This window comes from Trachypithecus francoisi, unplaced genomic scaffold, assembly GCF_009764315.1.
Source record: "Trachypithecus francoisi isolate TF-2019V2 unplaced genomic scaffold, Tfra_2.0 Lachesis_group3, whole genome shotgun sequence".
In the NCBI taxonomy this organism is placed as follows: Eukaryota; Metazoa; Chordata; class Mammalia; order Primates; family Cercopithecidae; genus Trachypithecus; species Trachypithecus francoisi.
In genome coordinates, this window is record NW_022681468.1 from 104,714,147 (window position 1) to 104,727,917 (window position 13,771).

Consider the following 13,771-nt stretch of genomic DNA (forward strand, 5'->3'; position numbering starts at 1 on the left):
AAACACTTTTCTCATTCACAACCAGTTGTGTAAAAGTATTATTTTTTTTCCTCCTTTGCTGAGTGTTTCCACTTGTATTATGTCATCTTATTTCTGTTTATCTGAGTCTTACCATCTTCGCAAGTTCTGCTGTCACTCAGCATTTCCACCCTTACACTGTTTATTTAAGTTTGTGGATATGGCCTCGACGTCCTTGGCAGATTGTGAGCTCCTCCAGGACAGGAGCATTTCATAGACACTGTACTGTCTTTCCTCAGTAGCCTGAAACAGCATATATTAAATGTTCAGTATAATCATGCATTGTAGCCAGAGGCAGTAGCTTCAGTTAGGATTGTTGTTGAGCTATTATTTGGAGGCAAAGCATATGAATCATTAAAGTGATCTGTACTTTCCTGTTATTTAGTAAGTACATTTTCTTGGTCTTGCTAAATTTGAATCTGAAAACTTTCTCTGTCCACGGGTACATTTAAATAGCATGTACCCTTCCCAGATTTTTAACTGTTAATCCTGCTTCCTTCTTTTTTGTATGTGTCCTTAGGCTTAGGCTCTTCTCATGTCTTCTTTATGGCAGAAGTATTGTCATTTGTCATGTTTCTTCAGGAATCACAGACTTCCTTCTTAGAGACCCAGGGCTTGGAACAGAGAAAGTCTCTGTTATCCTGAGTGCATTTCTTGGTATTTGCATAAGTCTTTTACCAAGTCCAGCTAACCTCTCAGAACATGGGGAGGCTGATTTCAGAATCTGAGGGCCGGGCCTCTTCTTATGACATTTGCCACTGTTAAACTTCAGAGATGACCCGGCTGGTTCTAGCTAGGTAAATGGATGTCTACCTTCATCAAGCAGCTCTTTCAGTCAGGATGGTCTGTTCAGGTTGTTTTATGGCCAGGTATATCTTCACCACTATTGTCTCCTGCTAGAACAGTAAGTAATACCAGATAGGCTTTCAGAAGTAAAATAGCAAATATGACCCTTCACACACAACTATGGTGAGTGTAAAGCCACCATAGTTACTGTCATTCAATTAGCAAATAAAACCTCTCTGAACGTAGAGAGAATGCTGTGTAACCTAAAAGCATTATCAAAACTAGAATGCGCAGGGCTTACCAAAAAATGGTGAAGATGTTGCCTTCCACGTGTCATTCTATGCCCTAAGGATTTTTCGAGCTGCACTCTCACCAGAGCTCACATTTTTGCATCCTGGACATTGGTCTTATGGTACAGACATTCTGTCTTTGTTTATGCTGGTCACTGTGCCTGGAGTGCCTGGTCACTTCCCTACCTACTAAAAGCTTTCTCATTCATTTAACAGACATTTATTGAGCATCTACTCTGTGCCAGATTTGGGGCTAGGCCCTGGGGATACAAAGATGACGGATAAGACCATGTCCCTCATGCTCAGTACCTTAACAGGGCCAATGGACATAAACAGGTTTTTCCACATAGGATTTTAAGTATAATGATATTCTTCCAGCAATCACAAAAAAATAAGTAAATAAATAAAAATAAGTGCAATGATAGAGAGATGCTCAGGGAGCTCCAGAGAGGGGTGTTTCTTACTCCGGATGGAGCTTCTGAGTCCGTGTCATGTTTCCTGCTCCGCACTGTCCTGTACTTTGTTCGTGCTCCTCTCGAACATTGGCCTCAGAGTGGTTTGCCTTGTGTGTATCTCTCTCCCCCATCAGAGGGCCAACTCCTGGAGGGCATTAAGACAGTCAGCCTCTGATTCATCCTTTGATGTCCACTAGTCCCTACTGCAGTGCTTTGCATATTTTAAACTTATTTATACTGTCTTGTTCCATAAAGATACCTCCAGTACTATGTGCTGAAGTAGAAAATTGAAGAATTCAGGGTTGAGAGAAATGTGGGAGAAGAAAAGGATGAAATCAGAGGTGAGGAGGCCAGACACAGTGGCTCATGCCTGTAATTCCAGCACTTTGGGAGGTTGAGGCGGGCAGAACACTTGAGGTCAGGAGTTCAAGACCATCCTAGCCAACATAGTGAAACCCCGTTTCTACTAAAAATACATAAATTAGCCAGGCGTGGTAGCCATCACTTGTAATGCCTGCTGCTTGGGAGGCTGAGGCAGGAGAATCTCTTGAACCTGAGAGGCTGAAGTTGCAGTGAGCCAAGATTGCGCCACTGCACTCCAGTGTGGACGACAGAGCAAGAGCCCATCTCAAAAAAAAAAAAAAAAGAAAAGAAAAGAAAGAAAGAAATCAGAGGTGAGGTTAGTACCTACAGGACATATCAAAAGATTCTGTTGTCTACTGGAATAGATCCATAGCTTTGACTGTCAGTCCTTAGCAGCTAATGCAAAGAAGAAACTAGTTATTTATGTGCTTTATGGAATGGGTATAAAATGAAATTAAAAGAAAAAACTTACAATGGTATCTGAAAACCAAGGAATTTCTCTTCTTAACCATGCTGCATGACTTTTTTTGTTTTACAAAAACCCCTCTAGCCTAATGATAGAGCTATTTCAGAGAATGTTCCTCAGTATAGGTATAGTTTGGCAACATCTGCAGAAAAGTTACTTCACAAAAGACCAACTACCCATTTAAACTAGGAATCTTCAACTTTCCTGTAGAACAGCGTTCCTTAATCTTAAAACTCATGGCCTCTTTTGGGAAACAAAAATCTCATACCTCCTCTTCATTCTGAGAAATACTCTTCCACCGCGCCGGTCTATAATATCCAACCTCTTATCCTCATCAGCCAAGAGTATTTGATCTTGCTTTCTCTTAAGTTTGTATTATAGAAACAATAATAACTTCTTTCTCATATACAATTATTATTATATTGAATATGACTTTCAAGCTATATATCCTATCCTTGTTCTACCAATCTTAGGCATTTCTGAAATTCCACCTACTCTTTCTTTTTTTTTGACACGGAGTTTCACTCTTGTCGCCCAGGCTGGAGTGCAGTGGAGCAATCATGGCTCACTGCAACCTCTGTCTCCTGGGTTCAAGTGATTCTCCTGCCTCAGCCTCCCAAGTAGCTGGGATTACAGGCGTCTGTCACCACGCCCAGCTAATTTTTTGGTATTTTTAGTAGAGACAGGGTTTCACCATGTTGGCCAGGCTGGTCTCAAACTCCTGACCTCAGGACCCGCTAGGCCTCCCAAAGTGTGAGGATTACAGGTGTGTGCCACTGTGCCCAAGTTCCATCTACTCTTTCTCTTTTCTTTTTTTTTTTTTTTTTTGAGACGGAGTCTCGCTCTGTTGCCTGGGCTGGAGTGCAGTGGAGCAGTCTCCACTCATTGCAACCTCCGCTTCCTGAGTTAAAGCAGTTCTCCTGTCTTAGCCTTCCAGGTAGCTGGGATTCAGGTGCTTACCACCATACCCAGCTAATTTTTGTATTTTTAGTAGAGATAGGGTTTCACCATGTTGGCTAGGGTGATCTTGAACTCCTGACCTCAGGTGATCCACCCACCTCGGCCTCCCAAAGTGCTGGGATTACAGGCGTGAGCCACCATACCCAGCCCCACCTACTCTTGATTAAGAATCATTTCTCTAAAATTGTTACTTTAATTGGCCTGTCTACTTAGATTGTTAAGCTGTATTCCAGATTTAATTCAAGGAGTCTAGAAGAATTTAAACTAGACTTAATGTCAGGCAAGTAAGTAAATTGGCTAGCATCAAGCTTTGATCAAAGCTCTCAGCCTGACAACTTATTTAAGCCAAAATAGAATGCTGTGTAGAATCCTTTTTCTTGGAATTGGTCAAGAGTTGAGGTAGATGGGCTGACATTTTAGTTTATCAATTTTTGATGTAATAGGCATTTTGCCAGAGTCAGGCACTATTGTGTCAACACCATAGCTGTTATCCAGGGAACTTTCTCCCCCTCTGAGATGGGCTTCATATTTAAAGCAGGCTTTATGTTTCCCAGGTCCAGCTAATAATAGTATTTAGAATATGCCAGGAGCTCTGCTAAGTGCTTTATAGTTTATAACAGTTTTTACCTTCTCTAATGAACCTTCTAAATGACCTTCATTTTATAAAAGAGAGAAACCAGAAGAAGTTAAGGGATTTGTCCAGGATCTTCTGGTCCATGCATGGCAGAGCCAGATTTGAAGTCTGTTGCTTTTACCATGTCACAATGCTGGATGTCATAACCCAGTCCTTTTACCTTTGTAAAGTCTATTGAAATTCTTTTATTTACAATAAATTCCACAATTGCAAAGCCCTTGGGAATTCTTTAGAGGCTCTAGGTTTTTCTCGCGCAGATTTGCTCAGATTATTAGTAAGTCCCTTAGAAATAGTGAGATTCTCTGGCAGATTTCCAAGCATTTAAACCTCTTTGGAGATTAAAGAGTATTCATTCCAGTTACAGAAATGTCCCCTAACATACGTGAATATTACACCCAAATAATTAAGAATGCTGGGCCTGGGCTTCTCACTTCCTTAGGTTTTCGTAGCTTTCCTGAGTACTGCACCAGTTGGCTGATCAGCAGCCTTTGTTTTTTAGCCACCATTGGAGTCATGATCAGGTTCTCATTAGGTGTAGGTATTTTCTCTTTTTTAAATATTGCCTTTAAGAAAACATTTTGGGCCGGGCGCGGTGGCTCAAGCCTGTAATCCCAGCACTTTGGGAGGCCGAGTCGGGTGGATCACGAGGTCAGGAGATCGAGACCATCCTGGCTAACACGGTGAAACCCCGTCTCTACTAAAAAATACAAAAAACTAGCCGGGCGAGGTGGTGGGCGCCTGTAGTCCCAGCTGCTCGGGAGGCTGAGGCAGGAGAATGGCGTGAACCCGGGAGGCGGAGCTTGCAGTGAGCCGAGATCCGGCCACAGCACTCCAGCCTGGGCGACAGAGCGAGACTCCGTCTCAAAAAAAAAAAAAAAAAAAAAGAAAACATTTTGTTGGCCGGACGCGGTGGCTCAAGTCTGTAATCCCAGCACTTTGGGAGGCCGAGACGGGCGGATCACGAGGTCAGGAGATCGAGTCCATCCTGGCTAACACGGTGAAACCCCGTCTCTACTAAAAAATACAAAAAACTAGCAGGGCGTGGTGGCGGGCGCCTGTAGTCCCAGCTACGTGGGAGGCTGAGGCAGGAGAATGGCGTGAACCCAGGAGGCGGAGCTTGCCGTGAGCTGAGATCCGGCCACTGCACTCCAGCCTGGGCGACAGAGCGAGACTCCGTCTCAAAAAAAAAAAAAAAAAAAAAAAGAAAACATTTTGTTAGCCAGACGCAGTGGAGGCTGAGACAGGAAAATTGCTTGAGCCTGAGAGGCAGAGGTTGCAGTGAACCAAAATCATGCCATTGCACTCCAGCCTGGGCAACAGAGCGAGACCTTGTCTCAAAAAAAGAAAAAGAAAAGAAAAAGAAAAAGAAAATGTTTCGTATTTTGGCAATTTTGATTTACGAAAGATTTCCCTTTTGAGGTTACTGTTCTGATTTTATAACTAATCGCTATGTGTTCCCTCTGAGTTTAAGAAATTGTATCCAATATCCTTGATTCTCCCTTAAAGATTCTGCTGTTTTCCTGGTTCTCTGGTCCCTTCTTCACTCTGAAAGTAAATAGTAGGACCTGCGATATCCCAGGATGTTTCTCTTCATCTGCCCAGCCCATACAGTTGGAGATTGTGCTCAAAAGATTTGCCAAAATAGAGATTTTATACCAAGCCTGTCCAACCTGCAGCCCTCGGGCCACATGCAGCCCGGTAGCTTTGAATGTAGCCCAACACAAATTCGTAAGCTTTCCTAAAACAGTAAGAGATTATTTTGTGTGTGATTTTTTTTTTTTTTTAGCTTATTGGCTCTCATTAATGTTAGTGTATTTTATGTGTGGCTGAAGACAATTCCTCTTCTTCCAGTGTGGCCCAGGAAAGCCAAAAGATTGAACACCCCTGTTTTACACATCCTGTTGTGACAACCCTAGGTTTCCTGTCATTTATTTTCTCTTTCTTTCCTTCTTTCTTTCTTTCTTCCTTTCTTCCTCCTCCCCCACTTTTTTTTTGAGGCTGAGTTTTGCACTTGTTGCCAGGATGGAGTGCAGTGGTGGGATCTTGGCTCACTGCCGCCCTCACCTCCCAGGTTCAAGCGATTCTCCTGCCTTGGCCTCCTGAGTAGCTGGGATAGCTGGGATTACAGTCATGTGCTACCACACCCAGGTAATTTTGTATTTTTAGTAGAGATGGGGTTTCACCATGTTGGCCATGGCTTGTCTCAAACTCCTGACCTCAGATGATCTGCCCACCTCGGCCTCCCACCGCACCCGGCCTCTTTTCTTTTTTTAAGAGACAGTGTCAGCCGGGTGTGGTGGCTCACGTCTGTGATCCCAGCACTTTGGGAGGCTGAGACAGGCAGATCACGAGGTCAGGAGATGGAGACCATCCTGGCTAACACGGTGAAACCCCGTCTCTACTAAAAATACAAAAAACTAGCCAGGCGTGGTGGCAGGCACCTGTAGTCCCAGCTACTCAGGAGGCTGAGGCAGGAGAACGGCCTGAACCGCGGAGGCAGAGCTTGCAGTGAGCCGAGATCGCACCACTGCACTCCAGCCTGGACTATAGAGCGAGACTCCGTCTCAAAAGAAAAAAAGAGACAGTGTCTTGCTCTGTCGCCCAGGCTGGAGTGCAGTAGCAGGATCGCAATTCACTGCAGCCTCAAACTCCTGGGCTCAAGCAGTCCTTCCCATCAGCCTCCTGAGAAGCTGGGACGACAGGCGCATACTACCATACCCAGGTAATTTTTTTATTTTTTATTTGTAGACACTGGGCTTCACTATGTTGCCCAAGCTGGTCCTGAACTCCTCCTGGCTTCAAGCGATTCTTCCACCAGCCTTCCAAGTGCTGAGATTGCAAGAATGAGCCACCGCTCCTGACCTGCTTATCCTTTTCTCTGTTGTCCTCTGTACTTCTCATGTGTTTGAAGTATACACTCTGGCTTTCTCCATTTGTTTAATTTCTCTGCAATTAACATGCTTTGTACTTGAGTTAACTCATCTATAAAATAGACATAACTCATCTGTAAAATAGGTGTAATAACAAAGCAATGGGAGGATCAAGGGAGCATGCAAGTAAGGACTTTTGGAAAACAACAAAAAAGATTGAATTGTGAAAAGATGTTACTCGTAATCAACTCCAATGTAATGAAAATATAGCAAAAACATTAATATATTTATGTCCTTTATTTCAGGCAATTTTTTCCATTATTTTAAAAATTATCTATTTTTATAAAAATATTTATTTAATAAATAATAAATAATTATTCTTTTCTTTTTTCTTTTTTCTCCAGTATGTAGACTGGAGTAATATTCTTTTTTTTTTTTTTTTTTTTTTTTGAGATAGAGTCTCACTTTGTTGACCAGGTTGGAGTGTGGTGGCATGATCTCAGGTCACTGCTACCTCCACCTCCCAGGTTTAAGTGATTCTCCTGCCTCAGCCTCCTGCATAGCTGGGACTACAGGTACATGCCACCACACCTGGCTAATTTTTGTATTTTTAGTAGAGATGGGGTTTCACCATGTTGGCCAGGCTGGTCTTGAACTCCTGCCTTAAGTGATCCGCCCATCTCAGGCTCTCAATGTGCTAAGATTATAGGTATGAGCCCCGGCTCCTGGCTGTAATATCCATTCTTAATCACTATTTTTGATGAAGCAATTTTATTATTAAAAAACTTGGCCGGGTGCGGTGGCTCAAGCCTGTAATCCCAGCACTTTGGGAGGCCGAGACGGGCGGATCACGAGGTCAGGAGATCGAGACCATCCTGGCTAACCCGGTGAAACCCCGTCTCTACTAAAAATACAAAAACTAGCCGGGCAAGGTGGCGGGCGCCTGTAGTCCCAGCTACTCGGGAGGCTGAGGCAGGAGAATGGCGGGAACCCGGGAGGCGGAGCTTGCAGTGAGCTGAGATCTGGCCACTGCACTCCAGTCCGGGCGACAGAGCGAGACTCCGCCTCAAAAAAAAAAAAAAAAAAAACTTGGTGCACTTTAAATGTTTCCCTGGTGTTGGGTATAATAGGATTTGCCATGTATCTTTCACCCTTTTAGTTACCCCATGGGTTGTTTCGTGAACCTGCCTCACATTTTCTGTGCATGTCCTTGAATGTTGTAGAATCATAGGAGGGTCAAGAGTGGGTTCTGAAGAGCTTCCCCATGTACCTCCATTCAATTCAATGCTAGCCTTTCCCCACGGAGTGGAGGCCTTTGGACTTCTCTTGCCACCAGAGTGGACTTAGGGAACAAGCAGTTGGCATTTGAGGTCCTCGTGCTAGACTCAGAGCCTAGCACTCCCTTGAGCAAGCCACCTTCTCCCCTGTGCCTCCCATTTTTTTCCCTAAGGTAAAGTGAGTGCTCCTAGGTCTGTGGAGGTGCTCCCCTGCTGTTTTCTCCAGGGTCCTCAGAGCCCCCCCCCCTTTTTTTTTTCTGTAGTAGGCTGACAGATCAAATGGTCCCAAGGGTGCCTGGGGCCAGCCTCAGAGCTGTGGTTGCAGCTGTGAACCCAGGCTGTGTCAGAGGAAGCTTGGCTTAAGTATAAACTTAGCAGAACTCAAGGTCCAGTCACCTGTGGAAGAGAGGTGAAACTCGAAATGCAGTGCCCGCTCCCTCTCCCTCCTGAGATATCGAAACCGAACTTGGTGTTGAAATTTGAGATGGTACAGTGGGAATGGGTGTAGTTTAAGGAGAGTTGTATCTGCACTGCATGGATTTGGGGGCCTGATGCAGTGGTCCAGACAGACCTGAAATCTGATTCCAGTGGGATGTCTGGGAAAGTGGCTAAACCTCTTAGCCTATTCCCACCTATAAAATGAGGAGAGCAAAACCTACCAAATGAGGAGAGAGAAACCTACCAAATAAGATTCCTTCAAGCATTTAAGTGATACAGCACTCAATCAATACCAGCTTCTGTGTGTTCACTCTAATTTCTATATCCATGGACTAGAGAAGATAGGATGGGGGCTTAATGGATGCAGAGGAGAGGGAGGGGGGTCACAAAGGAATGATTACCGGAAGGTGATAAGAGCTATATCTGTACACCATGGCTAAGCTGTGACAAGAAAGCAGAGAGGTGTAAATGCCAGAGTGGGAGGTGAGAAGCATGGAGATTGGGGGGAAAGCCAGGGCCAGAAATGAAATGTCCCTGTCCTGTGTGTCATGCTCCTGGAAGCTGGGCATGGCAGCCAGTTTTTCATGTGAGCTTCCCCTTTTAGGATGGGGATCCACAGAGCTAGCAACTTTGCTGAGCTAGATACTAGCAAGAGTCCTAGAAGCAGGTCCCATTATCAAGCCAGATGGGAGTAGGTTCTGGCATAGCCATGCTGTTCCCTGTTCCAGAGGTATCCAGAGTCCAAGGGGTGGTCTGCACCCCGCTCCTCCATCACTGTCTCTTTTGTATACTTGTCTCTCCAAGGAGATGGTTAACTCCCTTGGGAGCAGGGAATTATCTGTCACTCCTCTTCTTGTGTCTAGTGTAGTGCTCTGAACAATGAGTTTCAGTTAATTAAGCAAACACAAATGTATTATTCTGGAGCACAGTGTCTTCCTCTGCTCGTTATATGATGCCACTGATCAAGAAGTTCTTTCCGAGGAAGTCCAGACAGCTCCTGGGGAGAACAAAGTGTCAGGTGTGAGAGGGCAGGTCCTACAGGATTGTTGCTTCCTGCCACAGAGCACGTATGCTCAAACATGTAAAAAAAATTAGGGCAGTGTGGTTATTACCATTTTACAGTTGAAGAAAGTGAGGTTCAGCCGGGTCACAGCTTGTACATGGACTCCTGGGTGCAGTGCAGTCTTGGGTGCAGTGCTCTTTCCACCTCCTTGACCCAGAGGTCGGCTTCCTGCCCATAAGCCAGGCCCTGCAGCTGGATGCCCATTCCTCAGAAGCGGCCCTTTGTCCCACCCTCCATCAGTCTGCATTCCCATCCTGAGCACTTACTGTGTACCAGAACATTTCCAGACTGTGGTGCTGGCTGTGAGAGGGCAGAGAGCAAGGTGAACACAGATCAGATTCCCCCAACAGGCGGAGGTGATGGGAATTAGTTTATGGAAGTCCTTTGGTGCCTAGCACTTGGCTGGACACTGTAAAAATGCCTCTGTTAGGCAGCAACCTAGCGACACCCAGTCTCTCGGGGGCGGGGGGCGGGAAACCAGGCATGAAGGCGTGTGCCTGCGGTCCCGGCTTCTGGGGAGGCTGAGGCTTGAGCCCAGCCCTGGAGGTTGAGTGTGCAGTGAGCCGTGATCGCGCCACCGCACTCCAACCTGCACGAGACTGCCAGATCCTGTCTCAGGAAAAAAAAAAAAAAAAAAAAAAGGCTGTTACCCTGGAGGAGAGCTCCTCGCCCGACCTCTACCCTCATGAAGAGAGGCTCAGAGGGCTGAAGTGCCTACTTGGCCGAAAGCCGTGGTACAGTGGCAAGGCAGGGCCAGGGGAAGCGGCTTTGCCGCCAGGGCCGGGCCCCTGTTTGCCCGGTGCCCTGTGCCCAGTCCTTAGCCTGAAGGTGGTGGGCTTCAGCCAGAAGCCCCTGGCGGAAGCGGTGCCAGCGTGCGGTTCAGAGTGTGGGTGTGCAGCTCTATGGGCGACCCAAAAGGGGTGCCCCTGCCTGGTAACCTAGCGTGAGGGTGGGGAGGGCGGCGGGCACGCAGCACTGCTTGGCTGCTCAGGGCAGGCTCCACCCCCAGGGGCGCGGGTTTAAAAGGAGCGAAGGCAGTCCGGGAGCCGAGCGGCTGGGAAGCGCGCCAGAACGGAGCCGCTGCCCTGGCACAGCCATGGTCCGGCGGATGGGGGGCGCTCGGCTGCTCAGCAGCCTACTGCTCTTCGCCCTGCTGGCTGCTGACGTCGCCCCGCTCAGCTGGGATCTCCCGGAGCCCCGCAACCGAGCCGGCAAGATCCGAGTGCACCCGCGGGGCAACCTCTGGGCCACCGGTAAGTCTTCGCGGACCGGGCAAGAAAGTGCCCCTCATCCTACTCAGACCCCATTTCCTTCTCAACCCCCCGGCCGCTCCTCAGCCACGGACACTAGTGTCGAAGCAGGTGGGAAACCCTGGGGCTCATCTAATTTAATAGATGTGAACTTGAGACCTGGACAGGTCAGTGGCAGCCAGTTTAAGACAGGGCTGGGCTAGATCCTAAATCCCACTGCCAGCTGGTGCCCCTTACCTTAGGCAAGACTTTCCCGAATCTTCTAACCGCTGATGTGGTTTTGCTGCACCTCTACTTTCCAGGCACCTCTTCACTCTCCACTTCCTACCCTGCCCTTTCTCCTCCCTTGTCCAAGCAGGCCACACAACTAGCAGAGTTTCTCCCTGACCCTGGACCATCCCACCCTCCTTCCAGCTGTGTCATCCTCTCTACCTGTTCAGGAAAAGCTGAGGGAGGAGGCTTTGCCACCACCCAGACACCTTTGTGGCTCCTCGGTGAGGTGGAAGGACCAAGAACAGGAAGCTTAAGTATCTTCCTGCCACAAGAATGGAAATGTGGGAGAGATGAGGAACTTTCCCCCTGAGGTAGGATCCTCCCTGCTTGACTTCCTTGTGCTGGACACCTCTTTTCTAGGTCACTTCATGGGCAAGAAGAGTCTGGAGCCTCCCAGCCCATCCCCATTGGGGACAGCTCCCCACATCTCCCTGAGGGACCAGAGACTGCAGCTGAGTCATGATCTGCTCAGGATCCTCCTGCTAAAGAAGGCTCTGGGCGTGAGCCTCAGCCACCCGCACCCCACATCCAGGTGAGCCAGGCCCCCACTCCAATGTCAGGAGGGCCCAGCTGGGGCCATCCCTGGATCCTGCATGGGAGGAATTACCACCCAGTACTGTATTAGGGTATGACTGTCTGACCAGGACATTATGGGTGTGGACCCCAGAAAGCCAGGGTTCCAGGCTTTTCCCTCTTGAGGCAGAGCTCAAAGGAGGAACAGTCCAAAGAAAGGAAGCTGACCTTCCTGGCAGACCCTATGGGGCAAGAAGTAGGGAAAGAAGTTCCCCTGACTCATCACGCAGTCTAAAGTAACAGACTGGGATCATCAGCCTTTTGGAGAAGGACCTTTCTCCCTCAGTCCACGCAGTGTTGTCCCACCCGTGCTGTTCCCTGCTGCATTAGTCAAGTCCACCTTTGCCGTGCCCTGTGTGTGCTCGTGGCCAAACTGGGACCCTGAGGCCCAGAGAGAGAAAGAGAAGTCAGTAGCCAAGACAGAGTCTGGACCTTGTTCACCTTGACCAGAGCTCTTCCCATTTTCTCATCTGCTTCAGTGTCCAGTGGCAGGGTTTAGCAACTTCAGTGCATTTGACATTCTAGGCTGGATCACTCTTTCTTGTGAGAGCTGACCTGTGCATCATGGGATGTTTAGTGGCATCCCTGGTATCTACCCACTAGATGCCAGTAGCACCTTCCCCCCCATCAAGTTGTGACAACTGAAAAGACCTCCACACATCACCAGATGTCTGCTGGGGGAGAGGGCCCCAAATCATTATTGGTTGTCAATCACTGATCTATGGGATTCAAGGCTCCAAAGCTGGAGGCAAGCCAGCCTTAAGGTCTAGCCCAGCTGAGTGGCAACTCCTCCATTCCCTGCTCCTGGTGCTGTCCTTACTGCACACCACCCTCCCTGGCCCTGCTGCTGTGTGCAGAAGGCAGTGTGATGTGGTAGAATGTGGGTTCTGACTACAACGTGCTGGGCTCATAACCTAGCTACTGAGTAGCTCTGTGACCTTATAAATGTCCCTTAACTTCTCTAAAGCCTCATATTCCTCACCCACAAAATGAAGATAATAATAAGGCCCATCTCCCATTAAATGAGACCATTTATGTCAAATGCTCAGCACGGTGCCTGGCTCATAGGCAGCCCTTAGTAGATAGGAGCTCTTACAAGTCTGTGAGCTCCCTGGCAGCACCTGTTGTGGACTTGCCTTCATATCCCCCACTTTGCCTAGCATATAGTGTGTGCATTTTGAAGGGAGAGGCATTCCCTAGAAAAGGTCCAACCCAGCCTCAACTGACATCCCTGACTTCCTGAGGCATAGAACCAGCAGCCCCTAAGGACCTCAGATGTAAGGCCTAGGAGCCTGGGCTGGCTGAGTCTGAAGGGAAACAATGTCACCTCTGGTGCCCTTGGTTTTGAAGCTCGGACACATGCAGACCAACTAGAGAATCTCAGAAGCAGCAGTGCCTAGATCTGGGGCTTCAGAGTGAGGTCTGGGGCAGAGTTGGGGTGGGGGAGTGAAGACACGGACACTAGCCCAGCAGCAGGCACTGTACTTGAATTTACTTCCATGATCTCCTTTGACTGTCATGACAACCCTGGGTGGTTGGGGCTGTGTTCTGAGAAAACTATTGCCCCTGACCCCTCCAAGGCAATTCAGGGTACTCTGCCTCAGCTGACAGCCTGCCGGTGCCCACCTCTGCAGACATCTGGCACTTAGGAATGGCAGTATACCCCTATCATTATCAGAAGCCCCTCCCTGGCTCAACTCTTCTGTATGTTTCTCTTCAGTACAGGAGGCTGCTGGTACAAATGCTGCAGAAATGATACCAATAATGGGACAGACACAACAGCGTGGCTTAGATTGTGCCCACCCAGGGAAGGTGCTGAATGGGACCCTGGTGATGGCCCCATCTGGATGTAAATCCTGAGCCCAATATCTGTTACTCCATTACTGTGATTTCTAGTTGGGTCACCAGAAATATCGCTGATACAGACACAGATCATGTTCCTGCTGTATTTCCTGCTTCCATGTTGAATTTGTGAATAAAACCTTGCTTTTTACATACAATGCCTGGTCCTCTCCTTCCACCCATCTTTTAGGGGCTGGGAGGGAAAGGGGGCTG

General features: G+C 47.7%; 1 protein-coding gene across 2 annotated transcripts; it reads left to right on the forward strand.

The window, feature by feature from the left end:
- Positions 1-10,268: 10,268 nt before the first annotated feature.
- Positions 10,269-13,716, forward strand: NMB (neuromedin B). 2 transcript variants are annotated; one of them, XM_033190941.1, is made up of 3 exons: positions 10,269-10,873; positions 11,504-11,675; positions 13,437-13,716. In XM_033190941.1, exons 1-3 carry the CDS (start codon positions 10,717-10,719, stop codon positions 13,567-13,569), a joined length of 462 nt encoding a protein of 153 aa, XP_033046832.1. In that variant the 5' UTR covers positions 10,269-10,716; the 3' UTR covers positions 13,570-13,716. The 2 variants fall into 2 exon arrangements, with proteins under 2 accessions (XP_033046832.1, XP_033046833.1); XM_033190942.1 differs by having other exon boundaries at positions 13,442-13,716.
- The last annotated feature ends 55 nt before the right edge of the window (positions 13,717-13,771 follow it).